The sequence below is a fragment of the Panulirus ornatus genome, chromosome 11 (genome assembly GCF_036320965.1).
Source record: "Panulirus ornatus isolate Po-2019 chromosome 11, ASM3632096v1, whole genome shotgun sequence".
Classification (NCBI taxonomy): Eukaryota; Metazoa; Arthropoda; class Malacostraca; order Decapoda; family Palinuridae; genus Panulirus; species Panulirus ornatus.
In genome coordinates, this window is record NC_092234.1 from 54,086,399 (window position 1) to 54,099,288 (window position 12,890).

At 43.6% G+C, this 12,890-nt stretch overlaps 2 protein-coding genes across 6 annotated transcripts in view; one reads left to right on the forward strand and one right to left on the reverse strand.

Annotated features, from left to right (window-relative positions):
• Positions 1 to 7,506, reverse strand: part of LOC139751540 (calpain-B-like) — a 24,915-nt gene extending 17,409 nt beyond the window's left edge. For 3 of the 5 annotated variants that reach the window (XM_071667066.1, XM_071667067.1, XM_071667064.1), the window contains exons 1-5: positions 7,384 to 7,506; positions 4,610 to 4,807; positions 2,986 to 3,052; positions 1,234 to 1,351; positions 508 to 648 (exon numbers count right to left, since the gene is read on the reverse strand). In XM_071667066.1, the coding sequence (XP_071523167.1) occupies positions 508 to 648; positions 1,234 to 1,351; positions 2,986 to 3,052; positions 4,610 to 4,768 (485 nt within the window). In that variant the 5' untranslated portion in view covers positions 4,769 to 4,807; positions 7,384 to 7,506. The remainder of the gene's footprint in view (positions 1 to 507; positions 649 to 1,233; positions 1,352 to 2,985; positions 3,053 to 4,609; positions 4,808 to 7,383) is intronic. The other 2 variants (XM_071667065.1, XM_071667068.1) reach the window with 2 other exon arrangements.
• Positions 7,465 to 12,890, forward strand: part of LOC139751541 (uncharacterized) — a 23,596-nt gene continuing 18,170 nt past the window's right edge. The window contains 1 exon segment of the mRNA XM_071667069.1: positions 7,465 to 7,599. The gene's annotated coding sequence lies outside the window, so the exon portion shown is untranslated.

Consider the following 12,890-nt stretch of genomic DNA (forward strand, 5'->3'; position numbering starts at 1 on the left):
GTGGCTTGTGGTGTCCGATGATCCATTTCCTGACCCCGAATATTGAGCTGCCGACATCATTCAAATGTCGAGATGTAAGACAGACAAACCGAATAACAGACTCACACGTCCTGTCTGTGTCGGGCAGGGGAGGGACTGAGCTGTGAGACAGACAGACAGACTGACTGACAGACTTAAGGTCGTGATGTACTGAGCTGTGAGAGACAGATAGCACAGACTCGCTCACGATACCAAGTCCTCCAAGTGACAACATAAAAAATTATACCCTAGAATCAACAGGAAGATGACTACGAATACAGTAGTAAATATAAAGTACACAGTAACACAATGGTAAACACTGTATAGAAACACAAACACAGTGACACATATATACTCTTAAAAAAAAAAAAAAAGAAATGGGAATACACAGAAGCAATCCCGGTAGATGTAGACATTAGACACCTAATTCTATTTCAGAATCTGATCACGTCGAAAGAGAAGAGGAGAGGAAGGGAGTCGACCACTTACTTGGCGTAAGCTTTCTCGAGTAAGGCAGACCAGAACTCGTGGGGGATGGAGGAGTGGGAGAAGCATAGCTGCCCGTCCTTTGGATTGACAGGTAATTTGTCGTCAACTACTACGTCTATCCACTGGCCCCCCTGCCAGAACCTGGAGGGCAAGAAGGAGAGGGAAGGATAGATGCGAAAAATACGCGATTCAGGCATTGCGTGATTGTGTGTGTATAAATTGAAGTACCAGGTTAAACGACCTTGAAATGCCTAACTACCTCGGCACTGCGGCACGACCACTGGGTATAGTGGCCTGGCACTTGGCCTTAAGGTCGTACCGTCGTGCTCAAGGGTCGTGCCTTCGTGCTCAAGGGTCGTACCGTCGTGCTCAAGGGTCGTGAATTTGAAGTTTCAAAAGTACTTAAGAGGAGAGAAGATTGAATTGCTATAATTTTAAGATCTGATGTGCCAGACAACCCAGTTCCCAACAGTAATTTTCAATGTAACATCTCATACACTTTGAATACAGCAAGATCTCATAGTATTTAGAATATAAGTACCTAAAGTAATAATAGCCCTTGAGGTAGACAGAGCCTAAGTAATTGTAAAGTGTTCCTACCCAGTGTATAAGACCTTAAAGTAGCCAGAATCAAAGTACAATCTTAAAAGTATAAGTGCCTTTCATGATAACACCAAAAATGACCTTTTTTTTTAGGTGGTAAGAACCTGAACAAGACGTAATTACCTGAAGTGGAAGATGCCCACATACTTCAGGCTGAAGTCTTGGCCTCTTGGGACGACCCTGTACAGAAGGCCGGGGTTAAGGGTCACAGCTGAAAGCGCCGAGACGAACCAGCAGTCTCCTGAAGTGGAGAAGGTCAAAGCCAGGTCAAATACTTGGAGGATCTCAGGTCAAGTCAGCACTTGAGTAGGTACGTGGATGTGTAAGGTTAGGGGTATGGTGGGGTCAGATACGTAGAATTTATTAGGTCAGGTCGAATTGAGGTCAGGTTAGGGCTACGTCAGCTGCATGGACGATATAAGGTCAGGTCAAAGGTAGGTCAGATATATGCAGGATATATAAGGTCAGGTTAGGGTTGGTCAGATACATAGGATATCTGGGGTCAGTTCACTAGACCAGATGTGGGAAGGATATGAGATCAGACGTAGACTATGCTACAAAGAGTAAATTACGTAAGGTCATATGTCTCATGCAAGATGAATATATATATATATATATATATATATATATATATATATATATATATATATATATATATATATATATACAAGGGATAAGGGAGAACTCTTATTGAATAAATATAAAAAGTTACTAAATGCTACAACCAGATTGTGTTGCTTAGAACTATAGGAAACAGTAGATAAGAGAGAATTACGTGAGGAATAGAGATAGATAGATGGATAGAAAGATGGAGAGAGAGAGAGAGAGAGAGAGAGAGAGAGAGAGAGAGAGAGAGAGAGAGAGAGAGAGAGAGAGAGAGAGAGAGAGAGAGAGAGAATAAAAAGAGGAGACCTTAATCAGAACCTCTAAGGCAAACATTGTGGAGAGAATTACAGTTTCCAACTCTCTTTTCCCCATTGTTTTTTTTTAACTTCATAACAGCGGTACGGCCCTTGAGCACGACGGTGCGACCCTTGAGCACGACGGTGCGACCCTTGAGCACGACGTTACGACCCTTGAGCACGACGGTACGACCCTTGAGCACGACGTTACGACCCTTGACCACGACGGTACGACCCTTGACCACGACGGTACGACCCTTGACCACGACGGTACGACCCTTGACCACGACGGTACGACCCTTGAGCACGACGTTACGACCCTTGAGCACGACGATACGACCCTTGAGCTCGACAACCTGAGTATCGTACATTAAGGCCGCCACGTCGTGCACAAGGGCAGGCACCGTCGTGCACAAGGGTCCTTTCGTCGTGCGTCGTGCTGTCGTTTAAGGTCAGACAGGAGTAACGGGTTTCGACGACCCTTCCAAACTTCCTCCGTATAATATCTTAAAAGACAGCAACAGGATATAGTTACCTAGGCCGGAGTCTACTCCACAGACACTGAAGTTTACACCACAGACACTGAAGTTTACACCACAGACACTGGAGCTTACGACTTAGACACTGAAGTTTACGCCACGGGTACTGAAGTTCACGCCAGACACTGGAGTTTACGCCACAGACACTGGAGTTTACGCCACAGGTACTGAAGTTTACGCCACAGACACTGGAGTTTACGACATAGACACTGAAGTTTACGACACGGGTACTGAAGTTTACGCCACAGACACTGAAGTTTACGCCACAGACACTGGAGTTTACACCACAGACACTGGAGTTTACACCACAGACACTGGAGTTTACGACACAGACACTCGGCCACAGATGTATGACTGGCACCACTCAGGCAGTCTTGACAGTAGACATGGACCACTGGTACTGACCTAGTGCTTCCAGTACCACTGGTACTGACCTAGTTCTCCTTGTACCACAGAGAATCTGTCGGCGTCCACGATGAACCGAGGCTCCTCCACCAGCTCCTGCGGTGCTGAAAGTTAGTGGTTGTTAGATCTGAGGTGGTGAAGGTTGTTAGGTGCTATATCTGGGGATGAGGAAAGTTGTTAGGTGCTATATCTGGGGTGGTGGAAGTTGTTAGGTGCTATATCTGGGGATGAGGAAAGTTGTTAGGTGCTATATCTGGGGATGAGGAAAGTTGTTAGGTGCTATATCTGGGGTGGTGGAAGTTGTTAGGTGCTATATCTGGGGATGAGGATAGTTGTTAGGTGCTATATCTGGGGTGGTGGAAGTTGTTAGGTGCTATATCTGGGGTGGTGGAAGTTGTTAGGTGCTATATCTGGGGTGGTGGAAGTTGTTAGGTGCTATATCTGGGGATGAGGAAAGTTGTTAGGTGCTATATCTGGGGTGGTGGAAGTTGTTAGGTGCTATATCTGGGGTGGTGGAAGTTGTTAGGTGCTAGATCTGGGGTGGTGGAAGTTGTTAGGTGCTACATCTGGGGTGGTGGAAGTTGTTAGGTGCTATATCTGGGGTGGTGGAAGTTGTTAGGTGCTATATCTGGGGTGGTGGAAGTTGTTAGGTGCTATATCTGGGGTGGTGGAAGTTGTTAGGTGCTATATCTGGGGTGGTGGAAGTTGTTAGGTGCTATATCTGGGGTGGTGGAAGTTGTTAGGTGCTACGTCTGGGGTGGTGGAAGTTGTTAGGTGCTATATGTGGGGTGGTTGAAGTTGTTAGGTGCTATATCTGGGGATGAGGAAAGTTGTTAGGTGCTATATCTGGGGATGAGGATAGTTGTTAGGTGCTATATCTGGGGTGGTGAAAGTTGTTTGGGTGTTATATCTGAGGTGGTAAATGTTGTTAGGTGTTACACATGAAAGTTGTTAGATGCCATAGCTTGGTATGGTGAAACATGTTAGATGATATATTTGGGTGGTGGAAGTTATTAGGTGTTATATTTAGGATGATGAAAGTTGTGAGGTGTTATATGGGGGTTATATATATATATATATATATATATATATATATATATATATATATATATATATATATATATATATATATACGACACACTCTGAAGCAGACATCAGGAAACAATGAGGGAAACGACTTGTATGATTGGCCACCAGTCTTAGAACATTGCACTGTGTTACCAGAATATACTGGTATTGAAAAGGGATAATCAGGAACCAATAAATTCGTTATAGACTCCGATCAACGATGAATAATTGGGTTTGTTTCCCTCTGAAAATCTGAGCCTGGAAGAACCAAACTTAACGTCACTGGGGTTTTCCGGTTTATGGTTCGAAACTGCTTCATAGTAACCTGGAGAAATGCGTATGAAGAACGAAACTGCTTCGTGTATATTCGTGAGCATTGTTTCGATTTCATTACGAAAATAGAAGGATAAGCTGAATTTTGTACTGCTTGATTAATTGTTTTACAGCTGGGAATGTTAAAGAAGAGATATATAATGTACTCTATCATGGATTAAGATGAATAATAATTTCTGGCGTAGAAAACTTATCTATCTGTCGCTATCTTACAAGACTCGAAGTACGAGAGCGAAACAGCTTCGAACTCACGTTTGGTCTCTTCCACTTCACCACCTTGTCGAAGCCCAGGGAGGCGTCGTCTGCCGGGAACTCAGGATCCTCAAAGAGCCGCCCTTCAGACCAGCAGCGAGCCCTTAGCTTCGCGTAGTCCTGCCCGCGGTACAGAAGCACGTTGGAAGTCCTCGGCATTGCTCTCGCCTTCTTCAGGAGGGCCAGCCTTCGCCCTGGCTGACGAAGAGGAGGAAACACCATATGGAATGGATTTCAGAGAGACATTTAATAAAGTGATTTAATAAGGCGATGTGATGCCTTGTTGGATAGGTTGAAGTGTCTCCGTACGTGGATTGAGGAATCTAATGCTTTATATAATGATTTTTTGAACATCTAATCTAATAGATATAAGGATTTAATGTCCAGTGAGATCGTTTCAACACCTTTGTATCAATGGGTCATTCATCATTGCTTTGTAAATTGGTCTTGATGATTTCATATTAATACGAGTAAGGAATTATACTTCCAGTAGCATATATATATATATATATATATATATATATATATATATATATATATATATATATATATATATATATATATATATATATATATATAAGAGAGTTACAGTATAACTTTATTATTCGGTACACGTTTGTGGTGTGTGTGTGTGTTCCTGTTGGAGATACGCTGCATGGATACGTAATAACATTTTTTTTTTTAATAACACCAGTGATAAGGGTAATCATCCGCTATTGTACTGATTATAACAGTGATTAATTTCTTGCTCATTGACGATAGCTATTGTGTTAATCGTATCTCCATAGTGACGTAATGATGACTGTGCGTTTCCATAGCATCGTATATATATATATATATATATATATATATATATATATATATATATATATATATATATATATATATATATATATATATATATATATGTATATATATATATAAATATATATATGTATATATATATATATATATATATATATATATATATATATATATATATATATATATGTCAATAGGAATACGTTTGTTTACACTGATGACGTCACTGGCCCTATAGGTGTTGCCAAGTGGTCACTTCAAGGAGGAGGTGGTTGGGAGTGGGGAGCCAGCTCACCCTCCAGACTTTGAGAGGAGGAAGTTAAGGTCGGCCTCGTTATCTGAGGAATCGGTCGCGATACCGTCAAGATAACAGATAAAGCAGAGAGACCAGCGGGTAACCACGGGATTATTGATAGATAGTGTGATAATGATAATTATGATCATAATTATAATGATATTGATAACAAGATAATGATAATGATGATAATGATAATAATGATAATAATAATAATGATTATGATAATAATAATGATAATAATAATAATAATGATAATAATAATAATAATAATAATAATAATAATAATAATAATAATAATAAAGATAATTATGATAATAAAATGATAAAGAAGAAGACGAAAGATAGATGAAAATTACGAATACTTTCCGTCAGTACTGATGCATTGTGAACGTCATTGTGAGAGATCCAGAATGTATTCAAAATTTTCAAAATCACTTTAGAATTCTAAGTATTAGGACCACGGAGACCCCTCATTGACTTGATCTACTGGGCTGTTTTTGCCGCCGCTTGTGGCATAATGATCATACTACAGGGCATACTACTTGTATTGTTATTTTTCGTGTGATACTTGATCGTCGTTTCCCGCGTCAGCGAGGTAGCGCCAGGAAACATATTTTGCGATTTGAGTTGACCGAAAACCGTCTCCGTACTTCCTATGTTGGCAAAGGTGAGGGTGAGAATATACATTCTTGGTGGTTCTGAGAAAGATAATTTTTTTTCTCCATATATTTCGTAAAGGTTCTAATGTGGCCCCCACACAAGCGTCATTCTTGTCTGTTGTTGTATATCCCTTGGCTACTCGGCCATACTGACGGTAATTGCTTCAAGAAACTGATGATACTGACCCTTAAGTGCTGCTCCCGATTATGACGGAGAGAGAGAGAGAGAGAGAGAGAGAGAGAGAGAGAGAGAGAGAGAGAGAGAGAGAGAGAGAGTTTAAAGAGAGAAAGTGGTGTCAGGGTGAGAAAGAGAGAGAGAGGGGGGGGGTTAAGGGGGTACAGAGAGAGAGTGGTGTTAGGGTGAGAGAGAGAGAGAGAGAGAGGGGGGGGGGGGTCTAAGAGGTTTCTGGTTTTGTTAAGACAGTGCTAAGGCGTTCCAGACCGCTTAGTCCATAATCCTGAGTGTTACTGTGGATACTAGGCCATATGTGATCGTGTAAGAGGTAACCTTGATTGAGGCACTTTCAAACACACAGGTAGAAAGGTATGAAGTTGTGAATGCGTGTTCCCACCATCATACACCATGTGTATGTTCACACACACACACACACACACACACACACACATTTATGGAGTATAAGATGGGTGGATGAATGGAACAAGCCGACTGAGGACATGGTTAATGCAGACAGCATTCACATATTCCAGTTACATGATGGTAGAAAATGCGCAAGAGATGGGGAGGGGCCGCCCTCACAAGTGTAAAACTCCCTCCCCCGTACACTATAATTAGGTGATTACACACAGGTGATTACACACAGAGGGAGAGGAGAGTTGGGGAAACGAGTGTAAAACTCCCCTACCAGTACTAATGGGTAATTACAAATTGGCAGTTACATACACACGATAGGGCCCTACGAATGCTCAAACCCCCGCCCCTACCCCCTCCTTACCCCCTGAACCACACAAACAGGTAATTAGAGATAATTACGCACGAAACACTAATCAAGACTCACCTTTCCTCTTATATTCACAATTTCAGGAGAATCTCCTCTCGTCTCAATCGACGGGAGGACCTGCCTGACGAGGAGCTGGGGGCCCACTGTCGGTGTGTGTGTCACCCGCCGTAGCTCGCTTCACTGCGTCATAATCAGCGATCCTTATCTCCCTTCACACCTTCACTCACACACGCGACCACACGAACGACGTGGAACACATCGTGTTCTTATGTGGTAAGCTGAGATTATGGCCATCTTGGCTGAGTAGATTATGGCCATCTTGGCTGAGTAGATAGTGGTGCTCTTGGCTTCGTAAATGGTAGTCATGTCGGCTTAGTAGATAGTGGCCATCTTGGCTTAGTAGGTAGTGGCCATCTTGGCTTAGTAGATTAGTGACCATCTAGGCTGAGTAGATAGTGGCCATCAGGGCTATCAGGGAATGGCCACATACCCATCTACGTTCACTTCAGCGACAGTTATTCCTTTTGCAACATAGTGTTGTATCACAGGTGGCACTTTACAAGGAAGCTTAAGGCTCTCTGATCTTTCAACGCGTCTTTGGAGACACATATATAGCAACACTGGCTTTCGAGACACATATATAGCAACACTGGCTTTCGAGACACATATATAGCAACACTGGCTTTGGAGACACATATATAGCAACACTGGCTTTCGAGACACATATATAGCAACACTGGCTTTGGAGACACATATATAGCAACACTGGCTTTCGAGACACATATATAGCAACACTGGCTTTGGAGACACATACATAGCAACACTGGCTTTGGAGACACATATATGTATATAACAGCAGTATGTTTAGAGAGACACATATATAACAGTTGTAGCTTTGGAAGGCACGTGTGTAGCAGGAGTTATTTTGAAGTCACTTGTACGCACAAGAGCAGCTTTGAAGACGTATATGATGGCAACACTGGGATCCTAAATGGGCGATATACAAGTCCACTTACGAGACTTAACTCTGTTAAGTTGAGCATTGGGTTACTGGGTCCCTCACGCAATAAGGGAGGTGCCTACGTGTATAGTGGTCGCACTGCCGTGCTTGAGGGCCGTACTTCCGTGCATGAAGGTCGTACAGTCGTGTTCAAGAAGTGAAGCGTTGCGACATTGGTACACACACACACACACACACACACAAACACACATACACACACACACACACATACACACACACACACACAGAATACTGATAACAAAGCTATGATGTGCATATATGTCACGTATATTTCCCATATGCAATGCTATTTCCCAGATCCTAATTTATTCATAACCTCTTCAATCAAAACGTGATCGGACATTCCTTCTTCTCTTCACTTGAAATAAGACAGACTCAACCTAAGTACACATAAGTGACATTAGACGAACACACACACACACACACACACACACACACACACACACACACACACACACACACACCCAGAACAAGTCTTATCAAAGCACGTATGTTCAGTGGCATCAATGGAGCGTGATCGTTGGAACGAGATGGTGACAGGTTCAGTGGGAAGGTTTAATCTGACTGATAAAGAGATGATGAAGCAGTATAGCCGTGGTGGTGTGCTCATTGTCATCTTAGTCACCTGACTGATAAGGGGGTTTTTTTTTTCAGTAGATATGACAATACCTCTGAATGTTATCACTATCCAGAGATATTGGCATATCGAGTCTGAGAGTTACCGAGAATGCCCTATCTCCAGGAACTCAAGCACACACACACACACACACACACACACACACACACACACACACACACACAAAGAACCAGTCTTTCCTTGATATTTTTCTCTTTTTTTCTTTTTCTTTTCTTTTTCTCTTTTTTTTTTTTTTGTTTTGTTATGAATACATTTGGTCCATTGTCATGCATTCTATTGCCAACAAATAACAAGCAGAAGTGGAATCTATCAGCACCTCACAATACGTCCACACAATAAAGTCTCAGAGTCTATCACATCGCGTGACTACACACACAATGCAGACCCCTGATGTGTCCTAATGTGTGCACCAGTGTTAGGTTTTTAAGTCACATTTGTCACGTATGATTAAATAGATTTCTTATTTTTACGTTAGCTGAGACGGCACGGGCAACTGAGGCCCTAATCAAGGCCATTCCATTAACGCTCTCTCTCTCTCTCTCTCTCTCTCTCTCTCTCTCTCTCTCTCTCTCTCTCTCTCTCTCTCTCTCTCTCTCTCTCTCTCTCTCTCTATCTATCTATCTATCTATTTATATATATATATATATATATATATATATATATATATATATATATATATATATATATATATATATATATATATCCTAGCCTGAGAGCCAGGTACCCATTCTATCAACTAACCCTCTAAGGGTGGATGAACAGCTGGGTTGATTGTGGACCGACTACCGTAACCAGGATTCGAACCTACGCGCTCGACCCGAGGCAGCCCGTGAATGCGTCACGGTCAGGATCGCTACACCATTAGCAAATAGATGGTAGTCCCGTGATCGTTAAGTAATTGGGAAGATTTTAAACTAATTGTTAAGTAATTAGGAAGATTTTAAACTAATTGTTAAGTAATTAGGAAGATTTTAAAGTATGTGATGTTCCATAATCACCAAGATGCGCGCACCCACGGCGAGGAAGGAGGGAGGGAGGGAAAGGGTTACATATTTACCTTACCTTCCTTGCAGACCAATGGTGTGAGTACGACAACAGCGTAAATCAGTGGCGTAGATCAATGTGATTGATGTCAAAACACAGTGGAAGGGTGTCGTGGCCACCTTACGTTGCCATGCAAAAAGGATCGTTTCCCACCGGGACTTAATTAGATAGAGGAAAAAGAACCTAATCGACATTTCCTACCTCCACACAATACACCGACCACACAACAACTACTTCTACTTCTTCATCCAAATCCCCAGCCCTCCATTCACTCTCTTCTACCTGACCAGTACACAGAAGTAGCCAGCTAGATGTAGAGTGGCTTCATACACCCTCTCCACGAGAGAGAGAGAGAGAGAGAGAGAGAGAGAGAGAGAGAGAGAGAGAGAGAGAGAGAGAGTATGATGTATTACATATTCCTCGATGAGACGTTGAAGGGTTAAGCCGTGACCGAGCCATTAGTCTTGTCGTGGACTATTGACCTGATAATTTGACCTCTTTGTTCCCGTCGATGTGGCAGCTTGAGGGGGGGGAGGTAGTGTGTGTGTGTGTGTGTGTGTTAACAGTGTATTGATAAATGTAGCGAAGGTAAACTGTTCCTACGCGAATTTGAATACTGAATGACAGTAGCAGGGTTGTACTATCTGTATCTATCTTCTATCAGTCTGATTGCTTGTCTGTATTTTTCGATTATTTTCATCTCTCCATTTGCCTCTTTGGTAACCTCGCAGTCCATCTATCTTTCTATCTATCTGTATCTGTTCGTCCATCTAGCTTTCTTTCGACGTCTGTCTATATGTCTGTATATCTATCTATATCTATCTATCTACCTATCTATCTGTCTGTCTATTTATTTACATGCGACGTTTGTCGACTCACGTTTGGGTAATTTCTTCATGATTCTGACCCATTGTGGCCATGATCACCTCAACCCGACTCAGTTCGCCACGGCCACCTTGGCCCACCATGGCCCTTTCTGTGGAAAATGGCCACCTCGGCCTACCTTGGCCATCTCCGTCCTCCATAGCCACATCCTCCTTCCATGGCCACCTCCTCCCTGCCATAGCCACCTCCCTCCAACCATGGCCACCTCCGTCCCAACCATAGCCACCTCCCCCCAACCATGGCCACCTCCGTCCCCATCATGGCCACCTCCGGCCAACCACGGCCACCTCCGTCCCCACCATGGCCACCTCCCTCCAACCACGGCCACCTCCGTTCTCACCACGGCCACCTCCGTCGCCACCATGGCCACCTCCCTCCAACCATGGCCACCTCCGTCCAACCACGGCCACCTCCGTCGCCACCATGGCCACCTCCCTCCAACCATGGCCACCTCCCTCCAACCACGGCCACCTCCGTCCCCACTATGGCCACCTCCGTTGTCACCATGGCCACATCCGTCCAACCACGGCCACCCTATAATAGCCATCATTTTGGACGACTGGCCGGCAAAGGTGTTCTGAGAACCGAGCGAACCACTCACACCGCAGTACCACCTCTGAACCACGACCCTACCTTAAGACGGGGAGGGGACCCATTAACCCGGGTTGCGTTACGCAGAGTTCATCCTTCACTAATAGCATCGTTACCCGATCTATCTATTGTCGGCACCGAAGGTGTAATAGAATATTACTATATACTTGCCATTCAGTTTTCCTTCCATTTATTCACTGTGTGTTTGCTAAGCGCTGTTATACAATCCCTCGAATCGATCGGGATTATTCGTAATTTTTTTTTCTCTAGCTTTGTCATCACTGTTTTGTCCATTTTCGGGTCATGGCGTCGAATATCACATTTCCGATCGCTCTCACTAAAGCAGCGGCCCCCCATCTTAGTGCCACTGGCTGCTACAAGCAGTCTCAATTGGAGGATATCTTAAACATTCTGATATCATTTTCACAGTTGTTACCTCGAAAGGCTTGATTCAGTTTATGTCAGTGATATCCTGATATCCTTAGCGAGGTTCGCTAGTAATATCCCGACCCAGTTTAGCGAGGTTCGCTAATAATATCCCAAAGCACCTTTAGCGAGGTTCGCTTTTAGCAAGGTTCGCTCGTAATATCCCGACCCAGTTTAGCGAGGTTCGCTAATAATATCCCAAAGCACCTTTAACAAGGTTCGCTAGAAATATCCTGACCCAGTTCAGTGAGGTTCGCTTGTCATATCCCAACCCAGTTTAGCGAAGCTCGCTAATAAAATCCTGATGCACCTTAGCGAGGTTCGCTGAAGATTGGCATCTTGATGTCACTTCATTCTGTAAGAAAAGAATTAGAGACAAAGTCTCGCTGCCGACCATCATCCCCATTGATTGTCCTTCCTCTCACCTAATTCCCGTAATCAAACGAGACGAAATGAATGTTTGAATTTCCCGCTTAATCAGATCGGAGAGTCTCGGAGCACACACGAAGATCTTCATCATTTTCTTCTTTGCATAATTATCGTCTTCCTCGTCAATTCTCGACCCCTGGCCCAACCTGCAGGTGGTTTTGACACGATTCTCGTTGAGAAACCTAGTTCATGACTTGGTCAGGTGATCCAGCAGGTGAGGAATGGTTCCCCCCCCCCCCCCCCACAAGACTATTAATGAAGAGATCCACTTACAGTATCAGTAGTGGATTGTGATCTGTCCCCTAGGCCTCACTGTGGCCCATGATGCAGTCCACAGTACATGAACGCCCGCACGCTCGCGCGCGCGTGTGTGTGTGTGCCTGCCTGTAAGTAGGAACGTAGGGGGTCGTAGTATAAGGTTAGTACGTCTGTGTAAGTGGAAGTGTCGTCCAGTATACCAGTGTCTCCTGAAATGACATGTGTGAATTCATCCTGGAAGTGAGTGGATGCTCGAGGCGTTGGTTCCCACTC